Consider the following 26,347-nt stretch of genomic DNA (forward strand, 5'->3'; position numbering starts at 1 on the left):
CCGAGGCAGCTACGGTGAAAAGCTCTGTTCCACAAGGCACAGTACTAGCTCCCATCTTGTTCCTCATCCTCATATCCGACATAGACAAGGATGTCAGCCACAGCACCGTGTCTTCCTTTGCAGATGACACCCGAATCTGCATGACAGTGTCTTCCATTCCAGACACTGCAAGGCTCCAGGCGGACATCAACCAAATCTTTCAGTGGGCTGCAGAAAACAATATGAAGTTCAACGATGAGAAATTTCAATTACTCAGATATGGTAAACATGAGGAAATTAAATCTTCATCAGAGTACAAAACAAATTCTGGCCACAAAATAGAGCGAAACACCAACGTCAAAGACCTGGGAGTGATTATGTCGGAGGATCTCACCTTCAAGGACCATAACATTGTATCAATCACATCTGCTAGAAAAATGACAGGATGGATAATGAGAACCTTCAAAACTAGGGAGGCCAAGCCCATGATGACACTCTTCAGGTCACTTGTTCTATCTAGGCTGGAATATTGCTGCACTCTAACAGCACCTTTCAAGGCAGGTGAAATTGCCGACCTAGAAAATGTACAGAGAACTTTCACAGCGCGCATAACGGAGATAAAACACCTCAATTACTGGGAGCGCTTGAGGTTTCTAAACCTGTATTCCCTGGAACGCAGGAGGGAGAGATACATGATTATATACACCTGGAAAATCCTAGAGGGACTAGTACCGAACTTGCACACGAAAATCACTCACTACGAAAGCAAAAGACTTGGCAGACGATGCACCATCCCCCCAATGAAAAGCAGGGGTGTCACTAGCACGTTAAGAGACCATACAATAAGTGTCAGGGGCCCGAGACTGTTCAACTGCCTCCCAGCACACATAAGGGGGATTACCAACAGACCCCTGGCAGTCTTCAAGCTGGCACTGGACAAGCACCTAAAGTCAGTTCCTGATCAGCCGGGCTGTATCTCGTACGTTGGTTTGCGTGCAGCCAGCAGCAACAGCCTGGTTGATCAGGCGCTGATCCACCAGGAGGCCTGGTCACAGACCGGGCCGCGGGGGCGTTGACCCCCGAAACTCTCTCCAGGTAAACAGCATCAGCAACACGGCCACTTGATACTGGAGTTCCGCAGGGAAGTGTCCTTGGTCCCCTGCTCTTCCTCATATACATCAATGACCTTCCAAACGTATCCCACCACCTGAAACCCATTCTCTTTCCTGACGACACGACTTATGTCATCTCTCACCCTAATCTTGCCACCCTCAACACCATTGTGAATGAGGAGCTGATCAAAATATCGACTTGGATGACAGCCAATAAACTTACGCTTAACACTGACAAAACCTACTATATTATGTTTGGTAGCAGAGCAGGAGATGCACAAATTAACATTAAGATTGACAACACTCTAATTACCAGAAATAATGGGGGCAAATTCCTAGGCTTATACCTTGACAACAACCTGAATTTCAGCACCCATATCCAGCATATAACCAAAAAAGTATCCAAAACGGTTGGGATCCTCTCCAAGATACGATACTACGTGCCGCAAAATGCCCTTCTCACACTATACCACTCACTTATTTATCCATACCTCACCTATGCTATTTGTGCTTGGGGATCAACTGCAGCAACACACCTAAAGCCAATAATAACCCAACAAAAAGCTGCAGTAAGAATAATCACTAAATCCCATCCCTGGCAACACACCCCCCCCCACTCTTCATAGACCTAAACTTACTCCCTGTTCAGTACATCCACACTTACTACTGTGCAATCTACATCTACAGGGCCTTAAACTCTAATATCAACCTTGACCTAAAACGCTTTCTTGATAGTTGTGACAGAACCCACAGGCATAACACCAGACACAAACATCTCTACGACATTCACCGTGTCCGACTAAACCTTTACAAAAATTCAATGTATGTCAAAGGCCCTAAAATCTGGAATACCCTACCTGAGAACTCTAGAACTGCAGACACACTCATCACCTTCAAAACTACCATTAGAAAACATCTTATCTCCCTGATACACCCCGTCAACTAACTACACGAATACCACCTGGTGGTTCACACTTACACTCACTCACTCATTTGACCATAAACAGAAATATTAATCTCAATCTTAAAATAATGAATCCTGTGATACTCCAATACTGAAACTATGTACTGTGCCAAAACAAAAGCATTCACATTGCTAAACTCACAAACTAGTATTTAGTCACTTAGCCATAATACCAACTTACCTCATAATTTGTAATATTTTACAATTAAGAATAAAACTAAGTCTGCCCGAAATGCCTAGCCATGCTAAGCGTTCTAGTGGTACACTCTGTAATCACTATTTTACTACATGTAAACCACACAATAACCAAATTCCTGTAAACTCAACATTGTAATCCTTATAGAGAATAAACTTTGAATTTGAATTTGATTTAGGAAGCATACAGGAAAGCACTGGTTTGGTAATATAGTTGTGGATGAGTGGAACGAACTCCCGAGTACAGTTATAGAGACTAAAACGTTGTGTAGTTTTAAAAATAGGTTAGATAAATACATGAGTGGGTGTTTACCTGGAGAGAGTTCCGGGGGTCAACGCCCCCATGGCCCGGTCTGTGACCAGGCCTCCTGGTGGATCCGAGCCTGATCAACCAGGCTGTTACTGCTGGCTGCACGCAAACCAACGTACGAGCCACAGCCCGGCTGGTCAGGAACCAACTTTAGGTGCTTGTCCAGTGCCAGCTTGAAGACTGTCAGGGGTCTGTTGGTAATCCCCCTTATGTATGCTGGGAGGCAGTTGAACAGTCTCGGGCCCTTGACACTTATTGTATGGTCTCTTAACGTGCTAGTGACACCCCTGCTTTTCATTGGGGGGATGTTGCATCGTCTGCCAAGTCTTTTGCTTTCGTAGTGAGTGATTTTCGTGTGCAAGTTCGGTACTAGTCCCTCTAGGATTTTCCAGGTGTATATAATCATGTATCTCTCCCGTCTGCATTCCAGGGAATACAGGTTTAGGAACCTCAAGCGCTCCCAGTAATTGAGGTGTTTTATCTCCGTTATGCGCGCCGTGAAGGTTCTCTGTACATTTTCTAGGTCAGCAATTTCACCTGCCTTGAAAGGTGCTGTTAGTGTGCAGCAATATTCCAGCCTAGATAAAACAAGTGACCTGAAGAGTATCATGGGCTTGGCCTCCCTAGTTTTGAAGGTTCTCATTATCCATCCTGTCATTTTTCTAGCAGATGCGATTGATACAATGTTATGGTCCTTGAAGGTGAGATCCTCCGACATGATCACTCCCAGGTCTTTGACGTTGGTGTTTCGCTCTATTTTGTGGCCAGAATTTGTTTTGTACTCTGATGAAGATTTAATTTCCTCGTGTTTACCATATCTGAGTAATTGAAATTTCTCATCGTTGAACTTCATATTGTTTTCTGCAGCCCACTGAAAGATTTGGTTGATGTCCGCCTGGAGCCTTGCAGTGACCTGATTAGCTCGTGCTACTAGGTCAGTTGCCGTGTTCCTTAAGTGAATGTGACCTGAGCTGACTAGGTTGGGGCATTGGCTTAAGCCGGTAGGAGACTTGAACCTGCCTCGCATGAGCCAGTAGGCCTGTTGCAGTGTTCCTTCTTTCTTATATTATGTTCATATACATTACTGACCTACCTGATGCCTCCCAGGACCTTAAACCAGTTCTGTTTGCAGATGACACAACTTTTGTCATCTCAATTGCCGACCTGATTGTCCTCAACAACACCGTTAAAGATGAGTTCCTAAAGATATATCTACTTGGATAACCACCATTGAACTTACTCTAAATATTGGCAAGACCTACATAGTGTTTTGGAATTAAATTAAAAATATAAAACTGAACATACTGTAGAGGCAAACCATTCACATATTAGAAGACAAAAGGAAGCAAAATTATTAGGTACACTGTATCCCTTGATAACATTAAAATTTAACACTCACATTCAACACCTATCTACAGTGTTTCTCCCTCAAGGAAGGTTCCTTGATCTTGGTGAGGGGGCTCTTGATCCAAGGAATTGGACCTGCGTTTCCTTGGATCAAAACTGATTGCTTCCCATTTCCCCAGGTGTAAAGTGCTTCCCCATGAATATCATCCCACACTCGCTAAAAAACATCAGACATAGCTCCACTCTACAAAGGTAGCAGTAAAGCAATTGCAAAGAACTACAGACTGATAGCGCTAACATCCCATATAAAAGTCTTTGAAAGGGTTCTAAGAAGCAGGATCGCCAACCATCTAGATATCCATTACACAACCCAGGGCAACATGGGTTTAGAGCAGGTCGCTCCTGCCTATCCCAACTACTGGATCACTATGACAAGGTCCTGGATGCTGTAGAGGATAAACAAAATAGAGATGTAGTATACACAGACTGCAAAAGCTTTCTACAAGTGTGACCATGGTGTAATAGCGCACAAAATGCGCCATAAAGGAATAACAGGAAAAATTGGTAGATGGATCTATAACTTCCTGACAAAGAGAACACAAAGAGTAATAATACACAGTAAAGTCTGAGGCAGCTACAGTGAAAAAGCTCTGTTCCATAAGGCACAGTACTCACTCCCATTCTATTCTTCATCCTCAACGTTTTCCTTTGCGGATGACACCCTGATTGCCATGACAGTGACCTCCATCGAAAACACCCCAAGACTCCAAGCGGACATAAACCAAATCTTCAAATGGGCCACTCAAAGCAATATGAAGTTCAATGAAGAGAAATTTCAACTACTCAGATATGGAAAACTTGAGGAAATTAAAACCGTATCAGGGTATACAATAAATTCTAACCATACAATAGAGCGAAAAAGTAATGTGCAGGACCTGGGTGTGATAATGTCAGAGGATCTCGCCTTCAAAGACCACGACAATGTATCTACCTCATCTGCTAGGAAAATGAAAGGATGGATAATGAGAACCTTCAGAACTAGGGATGCCAAGCCCGTGATTCTCTTCAAACCACTTATTCTCTCTAGGTTGGAATACTGCTGTACACTAACTACACCTTCCAAGGCAGGCGAAATTGCTGACCTGGAGAGTGTACAAAGAACTTTCACGGCACACATAAGTACGATAAGGCACCTAAATTACTGGGAACGGTTGAAGGCCCTTGATCTGTATTCCCTGGAGTGCAGGCGAGAGAGATACATGATAATATACACTTGGAAAATCCTAGAGGGATTAGTACCAAACTTGGAAAATCACTCCCTATGAAAGCAAAAGACTCGGCAGGAGATGCAACATTCCCCCAATGAAAAGCAGGGGCACCACGAGTACACAGAGACAACACAATAAGTGTCCGGGGCCCAAGACTGCTCAACTGCCTCCCAGCATACATAAGGGGGATTACCAATAGACCCCTGGCTGTCTTGAAGAAGGCACTGGACAGGCACCTAAAGTCAGTACTTGACCAGCCAGGGCTGTGGGTCGTACGTTGGACTGTGTGCGGCTAACAGTAACAGCCTGGTTGATCAGGCCCTGGTCCACCAAGTGGCCTGGTCTCTTACCGAGCCACGGGGGCGTTGACCTCCGAAACCCTCTCCAGGTAAACTCCAGGTAATGATGCCAGTGAGGGGTTTTTGATCCAAGGAATTGGACCTGACCTCTCCTTGGATCAAACCTCATTGCCTCTCATTTTCCCAATCGCTGTATGAGGCCTATTGTTAATATACCAGAAAATATATGTACCTTCCTTGATAACATGTTTAATCCTCCTGCCTACACTACTTTACCAGGTGTAGTGCTTAACTTAATTATAATAATAGTAATACAATACCTCAGGTTTGTACAACAACTTCAGGTATAACCATTGACAATTACAATATATATAGGGGAGGAGAGACCTGAGAAAATTCAGATGAGAAACTACGGGTAACAGGGAAGGTAGAGGATGTAGGTGTAAACCAAGTGAACGTATCAACAGTATAACTTGAGCAACCTGTGCGAGGCCAACAAATCTCAGAATAGTCTTCAGGAATCAACAAAGAATCTGTTATTACTCTACACAATGTGGAGCGAGGTCCATCGTAGAATATGCAGCACCAGATTATAGCCTCCACCTGATTAAACATGTTCAAAAACTTTAAAAGATTTGCAACCCGACTTCTCCCAGAGCTATGATGCTATATAATAATAACAATAATAATAATAATAATAATAATAATACATAATAATAATAATAATAATAATAATAATAATACATAATATCTCTATTTCTACAAGTACATGTACAAGGTATACAGTCCTAGCTGACATCAATGACATACTACTATATAGAAAGCCCCTTTTTATACCTGGAGTATACTTGGAGAGCTTCGGGGGTCAACGCCCCCGCGGCCCGGTCTGTGGCAAAGTCTCATATTGGATCAGGGCCTGACCAACCAGGCTGTTACTGTTGGCCGCACGTAAACCGAATGCAGTGTATTTTGGGCAAATTAGGTAAATTTTGTCTCAGGTTGCGATCCACACCCAGGTACCTATTTTACTGATGGGTGAACAGAGACAGCAGGTGTCTTAAGGAAGCATCCTAATGTTTCCACCCGTACCGGGCCGTATGAGGCGTAGTCTTTAAAATAATTGAACCTGACCACCCTAGGAGGGGGGACGAACTGAAACATAATTAAGACAAAATATTCGGAGGAATTGATCAGACTAATAAGGACAAACTACACATATAACCCACACATAGGAGAGAAGAGCTTACGATGACTTTCCGTCCAATTTAGACCATTTACAAAGTCACATTGTAAATGGTCCAAGAGGATCGAAACGTCGTCGTAAGCTCCTCTCTTATGTTCTTATGTGCGGGTTATTTGTGTATTGTTCCAGTCACGATTTTTTTTTGTTCTTTAGGGACAGACTTTAGAATGCCAGGACAAGGTACACGGAGACATTGATGACGTTAGGAAGAGCATTTTCAGCCTCAGGGCAGAAAGTGGAATGAACTGGATGTGAAAGTGAACTCCATATGTAGATTCAAGGACAGATACACCAGAGCTCGGAAGCTCAAAAAACAGTGATGGCGGTTGATGAAACCTAAGTGGGGCCAGCAACCAGGACTCGGCCCCCCATAAACACAAATAGGTAAACACACACACACATATATATATGCAATAAGATCACAGTAAACAGGTGATTTCAGAATATGCAAAACAACCACTCTGAAAGAATAGAGAAATTCCAAGCGCTTTCGTGACTACTCACATTATCAAGGAACTATGAAAGTAAAGCATCCAAGGAAGCTATATAAGGGGTCTGGTCGGCACCTCACTATCAGATCCCACAACGGTTAAACACGTGACGCGCGGCGAGCCAACTTGGAAAGGTCCTTGGCACAACTCACCCCACAAACTATTCTACCCAAGAAATAAGAAATTTTAAAGATTATTTGTCCAGTGTATTATTAAATTCTTCCCAAATTCTATTAATTATAAATGGATCTAATTTATATAAACCAAAGGAAATATTCATATTATTGTCAAAACTGCTTTTTATGAAACAAGATTCAATTATATTCCTGTCGACCATGGACTTGCTTGATACTACTTTCTCAACTTTTTGAAAATCAATTGGATGGTTAAAATCTCTTACATGAATAAATAGAGCATTGGAATCTTGTCCAGTTCTAATGCTATATTTATGTTGTTTTAATCTTAGTTCGAGATTTTTACATATATATATATATATACACACACAGACACACACACACACACACACACACATACACACACACACACACAAAGGGGCAAAGAAGACCGCAGACAGAGTATAGGCTAGGTGGACAAAGACTACAGACCTCACTCAGGGAGAAAGACCTTGGGGTGACCATAACACCGAGCACATCACCGGAGGCACACAACCAAATAACTGCTGCAGCATACGGGCGCCTGGCAAACCTGAGAATAGCGTTCCGATACCTTAATAAGGAATAGTTCAAGACACTGTACACTGTGTATGTTAGGCCCATACTGGAGTATGCAGCACCAGTCTGGAACCCACACCTGGTCAAGCACGTCAAGAAGTTAGTGAAAGTACAAAGGTTTGCAACAAGGCTAGTCCCAGAGCTCAGGGGAATGTCGTACGAGGAAAGGTTGATGGAGATCGGACTGACGACACTGGAGGACAGAAGGGTCAGGGGAGACATGATAACGACATACAAGATACTGCGGGAATAGACAAGGTGGACAGAGATAGGATGTTCCAGAGAGGGGACACAGGGACAAGGGGTCACAACTGGAAGCTGAAGACTCAGACGAGTCACAGGGACGTTAGGAAGTATTTCTTTTGTCATAGAGTTGTCAGGACGTGGAATAGCCTAGCAAGTGAAGTAGTGGAGGGAGGAACCATACATAGTTTTAAGAAGAGGTATGATACAGCTCAGGAAGCAGAGAGAGAGAGGACCTAGTAGAGATCAGTGAAGAGGCGGGGCCAGGAGCTGAGTCTCGACTCCTGCAACCACAATTAGGTGAGTACAATTAGGTGAGTACACGAGAGGTACGATAAAGCTCTTGGAGCAGGGAGAGTGGACCTAGTAGCGACCGGCAACGAGGCGGGGCCAGGAGCTGTGAATCGACCCCTGCAACCACAAATAGGTGAGAACAAATGAGTACACACACACACACACACACACACACACACAAAGAGCCGGCCTTAGGAGGTGCGGGGCCCAATTGGCAACAGTTTTGGTGGGTCCTATGTATTGAAAGCAATCAAACTGTGAATTTATAAAATGCGTACAAGTTAATAGACCAAACAGACGTTTACTTGGAGTTTACCTGGAGAGAGTTCCGGGGGTCAACGCCCCCGCGGCCCGGTCTGTGACCAGGCCTCCTGGTGGATCAGAGCCTGATCGTAAGTTACATTTTAATATAAAACTGCATATATGTAAGACTACCAGTAACAAACAAAATTTGTATATCACCTCTGAAAAGTACGTAAGTCACAATACCACTTGCTTGACTGACTGAAATAATTTATTAAAAAAAATATTTTTGTTCTAGCGCGGGGCCCAATTGTGATGTAGTCCAGCTGGGCTTGTGAGGTCTCTGGGGAGACCTAATTTAACCAATTATATGGTCACACCTTGCCTTGACAAACGTCTGTAGCCACGCCCACGTCTGAGGTCTTTTGTTCTTGACGCCTCAGACCTAGGCGTCAGGTCGTACACGTGGTACATACACCATTGGGGAGGGGGTACTTTGACTACGATATAAGCCCAGGGAAGAGCGGGGCAAGGAGGTTGTTGGTGACAGGTCCGTCGAGCGAGAGCTCTGGACAGCCGCGTGTGTGGTGGACCACGCATTGGGAATCTCGGGTCAGCTGGTCGGTGAATTAAGAGTGAGTACTAGTCCGTGTTACTGACAACATCTACCCTTCCCCCTGGTAATAAGTCTCATAGGCCAATTGTTATATTGTGTAAATTTCCATCAGGATATGTTGTATTCTAGCCCTTTTATGTTATTAAGTAAACTATAGCCATAGTTCCCATTTTTATTTGTACCTTCATATGCTATTCCCTATTTTGTTAAGCACTGGGATATACAGGAGACGTGCTCACTCGCTGGGATACCTCCGGTAGAGTGGGTAGAGGTCTCACATGGTGGCAGCGGTTTAGCGTTTATCATTAAACGCGGCTCACGTGCTTTACGACTGGTCGGTTTTTACTATCAAAACCAAATATTAATTTCTTTGTGTCGCCTATCATTTGTTTTACCGTTCACTGTGAACGTAACCTTAAGAATAAACCAGGACAATCCTACTCTTAGGTTTGTCAGGTGGGTGATGACCAAATATAATTTGCGTAGCAAGACGTTAAATAGTGCAATCAGACGATCCAGTAGGATACAGGTGAAGTTCCTCGTGAACAGAATGGCAGAGGCTAACGTCAATGTTAGTGATCTCGCACCAGGCTCAAGTGAAGGGTCTAGCAACATGGTTCCACAGCAAGATTCAGTGATTAATGTTAGTGAGGGTATAAATAATCAAGAAAATGAGATTTCAGTGATAAATAATACTTCAGGGGTACATATGTCAGGGACAAACCATCCCCAGGTCCAAGGCTCAGGAACGAATATAGGTTCCACGGTGACCCCCAGTAGTACCACGAATACTATGGCCCCAGTGGTATCTAATACATCTACCACTGCTGTTAGCCCGGGAGTATCAACTTTACCAACCCGGGATGCTACTAACCCCATACCTCCGTATTTTAATAACCCAGTTAATGCTGACTATAGTATGTATCCTTATCTTAACTCTGTGCTTCATAGTGTTATTGCTCAAGTTATGAATAACCCTCAATCCCCTATTGTTGTACCTGCTCCCCAAGTCCCTGGGGTAGCTGCCTATAGGGTTCCCACTTCTGCGCCTGGTTCTACAGTTACTAGTATACCTAACCCCTCAGTAACCATAGCTTCCCCTGCTGTGTCAGGTGTTCACCTGCCCAATGCTGTTCCTATAAATACTAACCAAACATCCACAAGTGTAACTACAGCTGGGGAACCATTCAGTATTTCCCCGAATGGGTCCTCATCTAATATACCGGGACTCCCGACCCAACCCCAACTTCTGAGCCTCCAGCCTTCCCAGGTCAATCCTTCCCTAACCAAGCCACTCAACGTCCCAACGAACCCTATGCTTCAGCAAAAGATTTTATCTGGGGCATCAGCTCCAGATAGTAGTGTTGGAACCTCTATGTGTGGGACAGTAATTGTTGATAGGCCATATTTAGAAAATTTGCCGAAATTTCATGTAGAAGATTTGCCGAGGAATCCCATCGAAAGAAATATCAAAGTAGAAGCTTGGATTAAAAATATTGAGGCCATTTTGCTTAATATATCTGATGAAAAAATGAAAGTTTCACTGGGATTCAGGGCAATTGTAGATAACACAGCATCCATATTTAGTCTCCCACAATTTATTAACGTAAAGAACTGGAGTAATTTCAAGGATGCTATAAGATATAGGTTCCAGACGGCAGTATCAGTTGAAAATATCCATCGATACCTGGAACAATTGCAACTGAAGGAAGGACACACTCTAAGGGACTTCAGTTGTCTTGTATGGTCCAGGGTGGAAGATGTGAACGGAACTTTAAAATATAATGCAGAACAGCTGGAGCTTTATAAAAAGCAGGTATTTTGTGAAGGGTTGCCAGTCTGGATGAGAACTAGAGTTGCTATGGTACTAGCGATTAAAACCTTCGAAGAACTAGTTCAATATGCCATGTCTCTCGAGTCCGAATATGGTAGAGACAGAAAGGGAGATAGAATTGTTGCCTCAGAGATAGTAACACCTGAGTCACCATATGTGGCGACAGCCAATAATGAGAAGAAGTATATACCCCCGCACCGCAGGACAGGCGCTGGTGGGCGTAATAAACAGAATGCTCGGAGAACTAATCAATGCTGGGAGTGTGGCGGGATTGGCCATATTAGGGCCAACTGCCCTAATTTTCGTTCCTAACGAAAGAAGAAGGTACAAGGTTAAGAAAGATAGGTCTGATAACCTTGTTACCAAAGATGAAAGACCTATGATTAAAATAAGAGTAAATGGAAAAAAATTGGTAGCTTTCATTGATACGGGAAGTCAGGTGTCAATAATTAAGCGAGATGTATGTAATAACTGGAGGGGTTGTAAAATAAGCAAAGCTAAGAGAGATATTACTGCTGTAAATGGTAATGATATTAATGTCGAGGGACAAACGGACCTGTACTTTGAACTGGGTGAAAGTTATAAAGTTCACGCTTGTTTAGTAGTGTCTGGAGTAAGGTTTCCAGGGGACTTACTCTTAGGTATGGATTTTCTCAGAAGGTTTGACTTCCTCTTGTCGTATGGCAAAGGAAGGGGAACCAGTCGGCTGATACTGGATGAGGTTTCCTTTCCAATAAAATTCATAGAACATCCCTCAATAGTAGCTTCTATGAGTAGGAGTAATAAATTATTCAAAACCCCATCTAAATCACTTTTTGAAGCGCAGTTACCTAATGTGAACTCTGCAGACGCAGATTATACAGTTCATGTATTATATAACCAGGTATGTCCGCCTAATACATTCAAATTTATTAAAGGTTCAGTGGGAAGGAAGGTCGAGCCAGGAAGTATCTTACAATTAGCTGGGAAGCTAGAATCCTTCCTGGTGCCTCATCATCTAGCCCAGGTTTCTGAGAAAAGACATATCTTAATACCAGTGATAAATCTGACAAGTAAAGCGTTAAGATTCAAGAATGGTAGAAGGTTAACATCAGCTGAGATTATCCCCAAAGACTTAATTTTTGAACCTGACTCCGTTAAGCTACCTGGCCGAGGTCAACAATGTGGAGCACTTAATACCAGAGTCCCAGAAAGGGTAGTGACACCTGCCGCTCCCACCCAGAACGAAAGTAAAAGGGAAAAGACATTTAATGATGTAAATCTAAATCATTTAAAATGTTCTGAGAAGGAAATAATAAAGAATGCTTTAAGGAACTTTCCAAAGTTGTTTTCAATGGATGAAGGAGATATAGGCTTCCTGCCCCAGATTGAGCATACTATACCTACAGGTGACAGTTTACCTGTCCAAACCCGTCAATGGAGACTCCCAGAAGAGGCTAAGAGAGTAATAAGGGAGGAATGTAATACCATGCTCCAGAACGATGTAATTGAACCGAGTTCATCACCGTGGCTCTCACCTGTAGTGTTGGTAAAGAAACCAGATAACTCTTATCGGTTCTGTGTGGATTATAGGAAAGTGAATGAATTAACAATAGCTGATAGTTATCCCTTGCCCCTAATTCAGGAAATTCTTGATTCATTTGGAACAGCTAAGTATTTTTCGACTTTGGACGCTAAGTCAGCTTATTGGGCCATCCCCGTTTCAGAAGAAGATAGAGAGAAGACAGCATTCTCAGATGGGGTCAGATTATACCAATTTAAACGAATGCCCTACGGGTTAAAAACCGCGCCCTCTAGCTTCCAAAGAGCTATAAACTTCATCCTCAGCCCTGTGTTAGGTAGACACTCACTGGCATATCTTGATGATGTGGTAGTCTACTCCCGGTCATTTCCAGAACATGTAGACAACCTTGTGGAGACACTAAAACTACTGGATAAAGCAGGATTTAAGTTGAATGCAAAGAAATGTATAATAGCAGCCACTAGCTTTAAATTTCTAGGCTTTCAGGTAAGCCCTGAAGGGATTCGCCCTGACCCTGATAAGTGTAAGGCAATATCTGAAATGCCAAGACCTAGAACAGCAAGGGAAGTCAGGAGGTTCCTAGGTGCAGCAGGATACTTTAGAAGACATATTAAGGGTTTTGCAGAGCTAGCAGCACCACTGACAGATCTAACTAAGAAGAAAGCTAAGTTTGTATGGAAAGAAGAACATGAGTTGGCTCACGAAAAATTAAAGGCTGAGCTTACAAGTGAGCCGGTATTAGTGGTTCCTGATTTTTCCAGAGAGTTTGAGATACATACAGACGCTTCAGCAGTTGCAATAGGAGGTTGCCTAATGCAAAGAGACAAGGAAAATAACCCACACCCAGTAGCGTATTTTAGCAGAAAGATTAAAGGACCGGAAGTCAGGTATGCCATCACTGATAAAGAAGCCTTGGCAGTGGTAGAAAGTGTGAGATACTTTGAACCGTATGTATTTCAGCGCCATTTTAAAATAATAACAGATCACAGGGCATTGGTGCACATATTTAAAAAGAAAACTCGCTGTCCTAGGATGTCTAGATGGGGTTACGAACTGTCAGCACACTCGTACCAGATTCTTTATAAACCAGGAGCCTCACACCATGTACCAGACGTATTGAGTAGGAATGTAGCAGCAATAAATGTTGATGTTAATATTGAGAATGTGAACAATGAAAAATTAAGAGAGTACCAACTGGAAGAGAACAGGTGGAAGGAGATAATTGAGTATTTGGAGGGAGAGAAGCTCCCGTGCCACAAGCCAAGCCGCCCTATTGATGAATTCGAGATGAAAGACGGTGTGCTACATAGGATTACGGAGCTGAACGATCGTTCAGTACAGCAGGTAGTAATACCCAATGTCCTCAGGAAGGCCGCTCTGAAGCTTGCACACTCATCCAAGATGGCTGGCCATCCAGGTGTTTTTAGGACTTATAAGAGGGCCAAAGAAATGTTCTACTTTCCTGGTCTCCTGAATTATGTAACCGAATATGTAAAATGTTGTGGTAATTGCCAAAGGAGGAAAGGTAACCCTCAGGTTAATGTGGAATTGCAAGCTTTTCCCGAGATTAAGGAGCCGTTGGACCGGGTTGGTGCAGATCTTATTGACTTACATAATAGTTATTCAGGCAATAGGTATGTTCTTGTGCTGGTGGACCATCTGTCACGGTATACAACACTTGTACCCATCCCTAAGAAAGACCCACAGACTGTTGCAGAGGCGCTCCTTGATAGATTCGTAGCAATATTTGGACCTCCTAGAGAATTAGTAACAGATCAAGGTTCAGAGTTTAAAAGCAAGGTATTTGCAGAGGTTTGTAACACCTTAGAAATAATGACAGCATTCACGACAGCTTATCATCCACAGGCGAATGGTATGGTGGAGAGAACGAACCAAGTAGTCAAAAATACACTGGCCATTCTCTCAGAGAAAGAACCATTACAATGGGATAAATATATACCATATGTTCAATTTGCTTTAAACACCGCTATTCACAAATCAATAGGGACACAACCATTATTCCTATTTACAGGGCATGACTGTCATTTTGCAGCAGGCTTGGTGAACCAAGCAGTTGTCAGATACGGTGAGGACTATCCTTCAGAAGTCCTAACAAAAATGAGAACTGCTTGGCGAACTGCCGCCCAGGCATCTGGTAGAGCGCAGGAAAAATATGCTCACTACTATGACAGGCAAGTGAAGCCTCTTAAACTTAAGGAAGGTAACCTAGTAATGGTATATAAAGATGAAGTAACCCCTCAACAGAGTAGGTCCCTCGGTCCAAGGTGGAAAGGTCCTTACCGCATCTTAGAGAAAATGGGACCAGTAAATGTGAAGGTTAAAGGGTTGTTTGAGGACCAGAGTGAGAGGATTGTTCATTGTAATAAACTAAAGCCATTCTGGTCTGAGGAGGAAATAGTAATGCCTAATGTTAATGTGGTGGATGAAAGGACTGTAAATGACGAGGTATATGAGGAAGATAGGTTACATCAGCTGGTAGAGGAAAATGTTGGTATGAATACAAGGTCAAGAATGTATAGACGAAATTTGTAAGGGAATTATTGCTGGAGGGAGGGAGTGTTGTGAGTAAATGGGACCCTGAGGGAAGGAGCTGACCACTCGCCTCGCCCTCAGGTCGGCTCAATACTCTAGAGACCTGCCCACCAACAATAAGCCCCAGTCACCTGTAGAACAATACTGCCGTCTACTATTATTTATTCACAGGAGATGTGGAGATGTTGCCAGGATCTGCCAAGGAGACTCCAGGAATCTATTTGGCCTGGAGTGATGGAGACGCAGAAGTGCCAAGAAGTCAGTTTGGGTCCAGCAAAAGGGCTATTATTAGACCTGGGAGACTTGAGGAAAAGCGGTAGCCAGCTCTCGTGCCACCACCATGCAAGAGGTGGAAGTTGACGGGTGAGGCTGGACGGATGAAGGGTGGCCTTGGTGCCTGAGGAGTATTGTCGTGGTGAAGATAAGCTGCTTGCTGAGTCGTGAAATTCCCAGATGCTGTGCTTTCAACGAGAGGGACCCGCATGAGCGTTCCTAAACGCCAATGAAGTCCACACAATGAGACATGGCCCAATTTAGGAAGTGCTAGGGTCGGCCAGAAGCTCAGGCTAACCCCTCTTCTAGTAGAAGCAGTAGACAGATCTGGAGGTGAGATGACAAGAATACTGCAATGGCCCTATGTCCTCCTCCGTCGACCCCTTCATATTTCTGCCCAAGGATTTGTAGAGAGCTTCTCCCTGGGTCAATAGCATGACCCCAAGTCAAGCCAACCGTGTCATTTACTACTAAGCCAGTGAAGCTTGGGAAATGATGATTAGAGTGGTATTAGTATGGTATCTCTACTGCTAGGGGATGCCCTATGTTATGTCAGCTGTTGGGACAAAAATGTGTTGTATATTATGTGAGCTAGCTCCTTGCCGGGAGGGATCACAGTAGAGATAGGATGTATTTTCTTTTCAGGTGGAGAACTGTAAACACCAATCGGCTCGCCGTCAGAAGAGGATTCCTTTATGTGAGGGATGGGAGGTTTTCTTTTAGTTCCTAGAAATGGGATAATGATTGGTCCTGGTTGCGATTCCTGCCTTGTCATGAATGGTCACGGTACGGTGCAAGGAAAATGCGACATTGTGGTCGTGTAATGGTTCAGTTGCAAGTACTTGAAGGAATAATACCCGCTGGAGCTGTTTTCTACGCCAGGAAAACCTTACGAGGTTTGGCTCAATGGTTAATTAGCGAGGGTGACTACAGGAGCTAGTTTATTTCTAGTAGAGTACAGGAAGGCACTGGAGCCCGATATTTAGTTTTAAGGAGACATGACGGATAAGGAGGTTTCGCACCAGAGTCATTGTTATTCGGTTCTTGTGCTAGAATTTATTAAACCTACTGATCTGTGTGAATTAATATTATTTGCTATTGTATTGTAATAGAATAAAAGGGTTAGGATTAAAATAGTCTAATAACTTAGGACAAATTGTCCTAGTTCTCAGATATTTTAAATTGGGGGAGAAAGGGGGATGTGATGTAGTCCAGCTGGGCTTGTGAGGTCTCTGGGGAGACCTAATTTAACCAATTATATGGTCACACCTTGCCTTGACAAACGTCTGTAGCCACGCCCACGTCTGAGGTCTTTTGTTCTTGACGCCTCAGACCTAGGCGTCAGGTCGTACACGTGGTACATACACCATTGGGGAGGGGGTACTTTGACTACGATATAAGCCCAGGGAAGAGCGGGGCAAGGAGGTTGTTGGTGACAGGTCCGTCGAGCGAGAGCTCTGGACAGCCGCGTGTGTGGTGGACCACGCATTGGGAATCTCGGGTCAGCTGGTCGGTGAATTAAGAGTGAGTACTAGTCCGTGTTACTGACAACATCTACCCTTCCCCCTGGTAATAAGTCTCATAGGCCAATTGTTATATTGTGTAAATTTCCATCAGGATATGTTGTATTCTAGCCCTTTTATGTTATTAAGTAAACTATAGCCATAGTTCCCATTTTTATTTGTACCTTCATATGCTATTCCCTATTTTGTTAAGCACTGGGATATACAGGAGACGTGCTCACTCGCTGGGATACCTCCGGTAGAGTGGGTAGAGGTCTCACACAATTGAGAGCAGGTAATCTCCAGAGCAATCGGCACACATTCATTCTCTCTATGCATGATAATTCTATGTAACTGTATTTGTGTATACCTGAATAAACTTACTTTCTCTCTCTCTCTCTCTCTCTCTCTCTCTCTCTCTCTCTCTCTCTCTCTCTCTCTCTGAACCACGTCCGTCACTCAGTGGAAAGTTACGAGGTAGGTGTTAGGCAATTAAAGGTAGGTAGTTAAAGACCGGCAGCACCCACCTGTTCAATCTCTGTGGCGTGAAGACGGCGCCTCGCTCTGGGTGAACATGTGAACACGTCCAGAACATGTGGGATGTTGCGCTCCATGATGCTGCAACCTCAGTGTGGGTCACTAAGTCACCAAAGACCCGCCAGAGGTCACTAGGAATCAAGAGAGGTCACCAGAAGTCGACAAAGACCGCCAGAGGTCACTAGAACTCAGCAGAGGTCAATCCTCTTCAGAGGTTGCATGAGCTGGGTAGGAAATGTTCGACAACTCCAAACCAACCCTGAAATATACAAAAAATACGTTAGAAAATAACAGCTTCAGGTAAGACTAAAACCATATGCAAGTACCAAAATATAAACAGCAACACCATTACTAATAAGTCCCGTGTAACACGCTGGATACATCAGCAGTGTACTGCTACGCTGTACAATATGATAATCACAAAGTGGGAATTACCATCTCTCAGGATAACCTATCCCAAACAGAAGAAATAAATTCTTTATGAATATACCTCCATCATCCCAGAACTGAGGCAAGAAAAAAATGTACACAGGAGGCAGAGGAAACAAAGGGTGGGACAAGAGAAATAAATATGGACGTCATAAAATATCTAACAACAGATATATATTTACCAATAAATATATACACACACACACACAACGGTAAAGCGCTGGACCTGCTAATCCCAGGACCACAGTTCAATCCTCCCGTCCATCACTAGGCTGCTATAAAGCGTACTAGCTAAGTTAGTGTGGACAATGAGGGCATTCTCAAGTAATCCAGAGTATATAAAGTATTCACACAGTTCTAAGTACCTCATTCCACCAGATATAAGTCACTGACAACCGGACATTCATGTATATACAGGAGGGCCCCGCATATGCAGCACCTTCTTTCATGTATATACAGGAGGGCCCCGCATATGCAGCACCTTCTTTCATGTATATACAGGAAGACCCCGCATATGCAGCACCTTCTTTCATGTATATACAGAAGGGCCCCACATGTGCAGCACCTTCTTTCATGTATATACAGGAAAACCCCGCATATGCAGCACCTTCTTTCATGTATATACAGGAAGACCCCGCATATGCAGCACCTTCTTTCATGTATATACAGGAAGACCCCGCATATTCAGCACCTTCTTTCATGTATATACAGGAGGGCCCCGCATATGCAGCACCTTCTTTCATGTATATACAGGAGGGCCCCGCATATGCAGCACCTTCTTTCATGTATATACAGGAGGGCCCCTCATATGCAGCACCTTCTTTCATGTATATACAGGAGGGCCCCGCATATGCAGCACCTTCTTTCATGTATATACAGGAGGGCCCCGCATATGCAGCACCTTCTTTCATGTATATACAGGAGGGCCCCGCATATGCAGCACCTTCTTTCATGTATATACAGGAGGGCCCCGCATATGCAGCACCTTCTTTCATGTATATACAGGAGGGCCCCGCATATGCAGCACCTTCTTTCATGTATATACAGGAGGGCCCCGCATATGCAGCACCTTCTTTCATGTATATACAGGAGGGCCCCGCATATGCAGCACCTTCTTTCATGTATATACAGGAGGGCCCCTCATATGCAGCACCTTCTTTCATGTATATATGTCAGCATAGTTGCTGATCCCTGTATTCCCAGTATTATATAGCATAGCATATTAGTATCATCCCTGTGCTTTAGACACGAGATCCCTCGTAGGCCTTTGGCTTTGTGTGACGTCATAGGGATACACATGGGCAGTGATCCCCCTGTCCCGTCCTCACTCGGCGGCAGACCTACAAGACGTGAACAGGCTTGGCACCGGGCTCCATCTCTCATCTCAGTCTGACAATATATTTACCATCCTACAAGTGTGTCTACTTTCAACCTACGATATCTCCATTTAAGAACCCTTACGATAAATGGTGACAGCGGTGAGCCTGTAATTCTGACGATTACAGCGATTTCTGGAGATAAAGTTGTCGACCAGCAAGACGGCCATTTCGCGTTACCAGTAGGCCTACCGAGGTTCACCCCATCCAGCTACCTCAAGCCAGCTACTCTACCAGCTTCTACATTATTCACTGGTCAGTCTCTTTGTATTAGTGTTAACTGCTTTTTGCATTACTCCCGAGGGGTTGACCCGAGTTTGCAAAATAAGCCAGCTTCCAGTCTGTGGTGGGGGAGTCAGTACACCCGAGCCCAGTCCAGCCTAGCCTACTCCATCCAATTATTTTGCCTGCCAAGCCAGCTTCCACCCCTGCTGTGCTCCTCGTGTGAAGTTATCAAGCTATTCTGTGTGAAGGGTTAAGATAAGCCAGCTAGCAACTAACCCAGGTGTCTTACCCCAGTACTCAAGCAAGCCACATGACTAGCCTTCATCGCTTGTGATTCTAGTTCCAAGCATTCTGAGTGCTCCTTGTCATCCTTGTGGTGTTGTAGTATTTCGTGGGTTTCTTCTAAGCCAGCCGGCTTAGAATTATCTTCTTGGCAGTGTGGGTTTTCTCAGTGAGGCTTACGACGTTCAACCCATAAGCCCAGCCACTCACGATCACGTGTGTCGCACCATTGCCGGTCTCAGACGCCTCGCTCAGCCATTACCCACAAACCCAACTACAGTCGGCCATTACAACTCACCTACCTCATCAGTGTTTTGGTGCACTGCTAAGGGTTGTAGCACCATATTTTAAGGACCACATAGGGGGTCAAGAGCTAGAGTGTGGCGCGCCATCTTTAAAAGCCTCCTGTGTGTTGTCTCTCGCCGATTTAAGTGCAATTCTACGATCATCTGTGCAGAGGACAGCAGCAAGACGATATAAACAATCCATCAATCTCATTTTTTTCAAGTGTTACAGCTATAATATTTTTTTTTTAGAGACATTTGCGAGTGTTGAGACATTTCTTTTGTGTTCCCAGTGAATTTTTCTCTTAGTGACATTCAGTGACTCTTGATCAGACTCAGTGTTTATCATGTACTGATTGCATAAATTTCTTTTAATCTCCTTAATTCAGTGTTAATTTTCGTGCATTATTTTATATCTGTTGTGTTGTGTATCTTTTTATACACTTGAAGTAAGTACTTAGTGTTTCCTTTGTTGTGTGTGCAACATATGAGCAATATAGAACTTGTGTTTAAACTTCAGAATTCCAGTGTATTAACTCAGTAAATTTTTCACCTCATATTCTGCATCACAACTCAGTGTTGTCTGTTATTTTTTTTTCTTCCCAGCATTTGTGTAATTTTATTATTTTTGTTCCCTGTGTGTTGAACATTCTTGTGTTCATATTCCTTTATTCAGCCAGTGTTTAATTTGTCTTATTTCCACAGACAATAGTGCCATTTTTTAAGTCCCAGCAAGAGCTCGTATTTACAAAATTTTTCACACATCAAGTTTCATTGCAAGAAAATTCTAGTACTGTGTTCATGTTGATGTGTTGTGTCCTGCATCTCTGTAAGTGTTGTATTCCTTTTTGTTGTGTGTTTTAGCACCTATTATTTTTCATATTTTATTGAACAAATTCACTCTTAGTGCAATTTTTAAGTTCTCCTTCTAAAGTAAATTGTTCTTTTGCTTGTTGTTTAAGTGCAGTTAAGAGTTAAAGTGTTCATTCCTTGATATATTTCTTTTCTTGTGTGTTATAATTTTTATTATTGCACATTGACTCATTTTGCAATAATTCTTGTGCAAATATTGTGTTGCTATTAAAGTTTTTCTTGCAGAAAATTTTATGCAGTGTTGTGCAATACAGTTTATTACAGTGCAGTTTCTTATGCTCTGTTCTGTCCATAGTATTTTATTCTGTCTGTCATTTTAATTTTTATTTCAGCGAATTGTGTGTTGTTTTAATTTTTGCACAAGTTTATTGAGTCCATTTTATTATTTTATTGTGTATTTTCCTTGTTGCATTGAAAGTAAAGACAACTCACTGTGCCATTTATTCAATTTAAAGTAAAAGTTGAGCATATTAGATTTGAGCAAAGTACAAGCTCTCTTGATTTTCAGTGTTTGCTAAGTTGCATATTCTTCTTGTGTGAGTTCTTTGCTTACTGTGTAACTTGTCAATTTTTAATTACTTATGCAGAATAGTTAAGCATTTTCTTCCATTTAAGCTTATTGTGTCATTCTCTCCACTTTTCTTGACTTATGCCCTTCAGTATTTTCACTGAGAAGATGTCCCAGTCATTTTTGAATGTTCACTTAGTGTATCATTCCAGTCAAAGTCAATATGAATCAGTCCACAGTACCAACATTCCCTTACTGACTGAAAGACAATACCTAGCCCTTGAGCAATGTGTTTGTTCTCACAGCTTGTATCTGAGATTTGTTAAAGTGCTGCTAAATGTGAAGTTCAGATTAAGTTCCTATAGATCCACGAATTACTTATTAACGTAGCCGAGCGGTCAGGCACTAGTAATTCTGTCATTCCCATCTGTGTTCCACCTATACCTTCAGACTTGCAGGATAGTGTTCCGTTGCCTCAAGTGTCCGGGGACACTCAGACTGCCTTGAGTGCACAGCCTATCCCTGCAATGACTGCTAGTTCGAGTAGTAGTTTCGCCACAGGGGATGCCTTGTCAGAAAACGATTACTTGCAACTAGTAATGCCATCTCTTGTTGATGTGACATGCTGTCTGCAGAAAGACGTCTCTGTTACAGCAAGTGTTCTCACTAGAGTGTCTGTTGTTGTTCCTTGTGTTTCAGATGGTGATCCCATCCTAGTTGACAGTAATCAGTGCATTGTAAGAAGTTATTTCTCGAGTAACTTTCACATGTTAACGTTTGTAAGTGTAGTTTCTTTATAGCTGATACCTCGTGTCACTGTGTGCGACTCAGATTGAATATCAGCATTGTTCACCGTGTTCATTTCTTTCTCCTGTGCTTGCAGTTGAGATAGTAGATTCGTTCTCCCTTGCTCATATTGCGTGTTATAGCGTTAATTTTTTTTCAACCGGGGGGAGTCATCCACTCCACCGAGTTTGTTCTTTCCTCCAGTAAGGAAGAACTGTTACCTTTATTCCAGAACAAACAGCCTACTGGAAGGTTAGCCAGATGGACCTTGACTATCCAAGAGTTCAATCCCACTTTTGAAAATTTACCTGGCAAGTCAAATGTAGTCGCAGATGCTTTATCGCGACACGTTAGTGTAGTTACTGCAGATCCTCCATTTACTGTCGAGGTTGTCAGAAATTCCCAAAGAACCGATCCCTTGTGTTCTGGTGTGATTCGATTCCTGCTCCAGGAAGATCTTATTCTTACTGTGAAGCCACCAGTACCCATTAGTGACTTTGTAACGAGCCAAGAATTACTGTATCGAATAGTCGAGTTGAGTACTCCTAGCAGACGAATTAGTAATTCCACAGTCACTAGTGATTGTAGTTGTATCTTTTGTAGATACTCGTTCAGATCTCTCTCAGTCAAGGCATGTGTTAGCCATTGCAGAGGAATTCAATCCTCCCAGAGATGATAACCATTCTGCATACGTAAACCTTACCCTCGCAGAATTGGGTTTAAGTGTAAACAGCCTGCATAATTAGATGTCCGAGATGAATGAATTGGTCAACTGTGTGTTTTATTATTAGCTGATCAGTTTGTCAGAAATTTTCGTGTTCACGTTCCCTCCGTATTCTGAGAATTAACAGTCTAGATTTGTGTGCACCGAATCTGCCTTTCTGTTAAACACTTCTTTGTATATATTTATTCTTCCTCAGAATCCGTAGAGTGCATGAATACAGATCGATCGATCAATTCCATCCATATTGTATAATGATTTGTTCTTATAGTTTGTAATGATTACGTTAACACCCATTACGTCAAAATCATGTTGTACCATCCATTAGTTCTAAGTTATATATGCATTTGTTATTGTATAGAATCAGCCCAGATCCGCCTGCCTGTTCAGCCTATAGTATAGTAGTGTATGTCGGGACGACATACGTAACATGACCGAGCTGTCAGCATAGTTGCTGATCCCTGTATTCCCAGTATTATATAGCATAGCATATTAGTATCATCCCTGTGCTTTAGACACGAGATCCCTCGTAGGCCTTTGGCTTTGTGTGACGTCATAGGGATACACATGGGCAGTGATCCCCCTGTCCCGTCCTCACTCGGCGGCAGACCTACAAGACGTGAACAGGCTTGGCACCGGGCTCCATCTCTCATCTCAGTCTGACAATATATTTACCATCCTACAAGTGTGTCTACTTTCAACCTACGATATCTCCATTTAAGAACCCTTACGATATATACAGGAGGGCCCCGCATATGCAGCACCTTCTTTCATGTATATACAGGAGGGCCCCGCATATGCAGCACCTTCTTTCATGTATATACAGGAGGGCCCCGCATATGCAGCACCTTCTTTCATGTATATACAGGAGGGCCCCGCATATGCAGCACCTTCTTTCATGTATATACAGGAGGGCCCTGCATATGCAGCACCTTCTTTCATGTATATACAGGAGGGCCCCGCATATGCAGCACCTTCTTTCATGTATATACAGGAGGGCCCCGCATATGCAGCACCTTCATTCATGTATATACAGGAGGGCCCCTCATATGCAGCACCTTCTTTCATGTATATACAGGAGGGCCCCGCATATGCAGCACCTTCTTTCATGTATATACAGGAGGGCCCCGCATATGCAGCACCTTCTTTCATGTATATACAGGAGGGCCCCGCATATGCAGCACCTTCTTTCATGTATATACAGGAGGGCCCCGCATATGCAGCACCTTCTTTCATGTATATACAGGAGGGCCCCGCATATGCAGCACCTTCTTTCATGTATATACAGGAGGGCCCTGCATATGCAGCACCTTCTTTCATGTATATACAGGAGGGCCCCGCATATGCAGCACCTTCTTTCATGTATATACAAGAGGGCCCTGCATATGCAGCACCTTCTTTCATGTATATACAGGAAGACCCCGCATATGCAGCACCTTTTTTCATGTATATACAGGAGGGCCCCGCATATGCAGCACCTTCTTTCATGTATATACAGGAGGGCCCCGCATATGCAGCACCTTCTTTCATGTATATACAGGAGGGCCCTGCATATGCAGCACCTTCTTTCATGTATATACAGGAAGACCCCGCATATGCAGCACCTTCTTTCATGTATATACAGGAGGGCCCCGCATATGCAGCACCTTCTTTCATGTATATACAGGAAGACCCCGCATATGCAGCACCTTCTTTCATGTATATACAGGAAGACCCCGCATATGCAGCACCTTCTTTCATGTATATACAGGAGGGCCCCGCATATGCAGCACCTTCTTTCATGTATATACAGAAGGGCCCCGCATATGCAGCACCTTCTTTCATGTATATACAGGAGGGCCCTGCATATGCAGCACCTTCTTTCATGTATATACAGGAGGGCCCCACATATGCAGCACCTTCTTTCATGTATATACAGGAGGGCCCTGCATATGCAGCACCTTCTTTCATGTATATACAGGAAGACCCCGCATATGCAGCACCTTCTTTCATGTATATACAGGAGGGCCCCGCATATGCAGCACCTTCTTTCATATATATACAGGAGGGCCCCGCATATGCAGCACCTTCTTTCATGTATATACAGGAGGGCCCCGCATATGCAGCACCTTCTTTCATGTATATACAGGAGGGCCCCGCATATGCAGCACCTTCTTTCATGTATATACAGGAAGACCCCGCATATGCAGCACCTTCTTTCATGTATATACAGGAGGGCCCCGCATATGCAGCACCTTCTTTCATGTATATACAGGAAGACCCCGCATATGCAGCACCTTCTTTCATGTATATACAGGAGGGCCCCGCATATGCAGCACCTTCTTTCATGTATATACAGGAGGGCCCCTCATATGCAGCACCTTCTTTCATGTATATACAGGAGGGCCCCGCATATGCAGCACCTTCTTTCATGTATATACAGGAAGACCCCGCATATGCAGCACCTTCTTTCATGTATATACAGGAGGGCCCCGCATATGCAGCACCTTCTTTCATGTATATACAGGAAGACCCCGCATATGCAGCACCTTCTTTCATGTATATACAGGAGGGCCCCGCATATGCAGCACCTTCTTTCATGTATATACAGGAGGGCCCCGCATATGCAGCACCTTCTTTCATGTATATACAGGAGGGCCCCGCATATGCAGCACCTTCTTTCATGTATATACAGGAGGGCCCTGCATATGCAGCACCTTCTTTCATGTATATACAGGAGGGCCCCGCATATGCAGCACCTTTTCGGTGCTCCTTGTTTTCGTTGGCTTTAAAGTGATTCATTGTTCATTATGTTCCACGCCCCGACGATAGTCACCGGCGGGTGGAACAATAGCTCAACTGAGAGCCACAGAAAATGTGAAACAAAGTATGCGCTGTATATGCGGGGCCCTCCTGTAATGGTAAAGGTCGCGTGTCTCCTCTTTTCCACAGACCTTGCTGGATATAGAATTAAGAAGGATGGGAACATACACAAAATGCAAATGTTATTAAATATCTCATGATATTAAATAACATTTGGATTTTGCTGGTCTTAATAATAATAATAATAATAATAATAATAATAATAATAATAATAATAATAATAATAAATAATAATAATAATAATAATAATAATAATAATAATAATAATATCTATATTTCTTCAAGAACATATACAAGGTATACAGATCATAGCTGACATCAATAACATACTACTATATAGAAAGCCGCTTGTTATGCTGAGTATTTCTGGCAAATTAGGTCAATTTTATCCCTAAGATGCGACCCACACCAGCCGACTAACACCCAGGTACCTATTTTACTGATG

The 26,347-nt window shown here is 43.2% G+C and overlaps 1 protein-coding gene across 3 annotated transcripts in view; it reads right to left on the reverse strand.

Annotated features, from left to right (window-relative positions):
* LOC128702750 (cylicin-1) overlaps nt 1-26,347 on the reverse strand; it is a 244,931-nt gene that overhangs the window by 10,266 nt on the left and 208,318 nt on the right. For all 3 annotated transcript variants that reach the window (XM_070101846.1, XM_070101845.1, XM_070101847.1), the window contains one exon: nt 17,547-17,815. In XM_070101846.1, coding sequence (XP_069957947.1) covers nt 17,547-17,633 — 87 coding nt within the window. In that variant the 5' untranslated portion in view covers nt 17,634-17,815. The remainder of the gene's footprint in view (nt 1-17,546; nt 17,816-26,347) is intronic.

Source organism: Cherax quadricarinatus, chromosome 79 (genome assembly GCF_038502225.1).
Source record: "Cherax quadricarinatus isolate ZL_2023a chromosome 79, ASM3850222v1, whole genome shotgun sequence".
NCBI classification, from domain to species: domain Eukaryota; kingdom Metazoa; phylum Arthropoda; class Malacostraca; order Decapoda; family Parastacidae; genus Cherax; species Cherax quadricarinatus.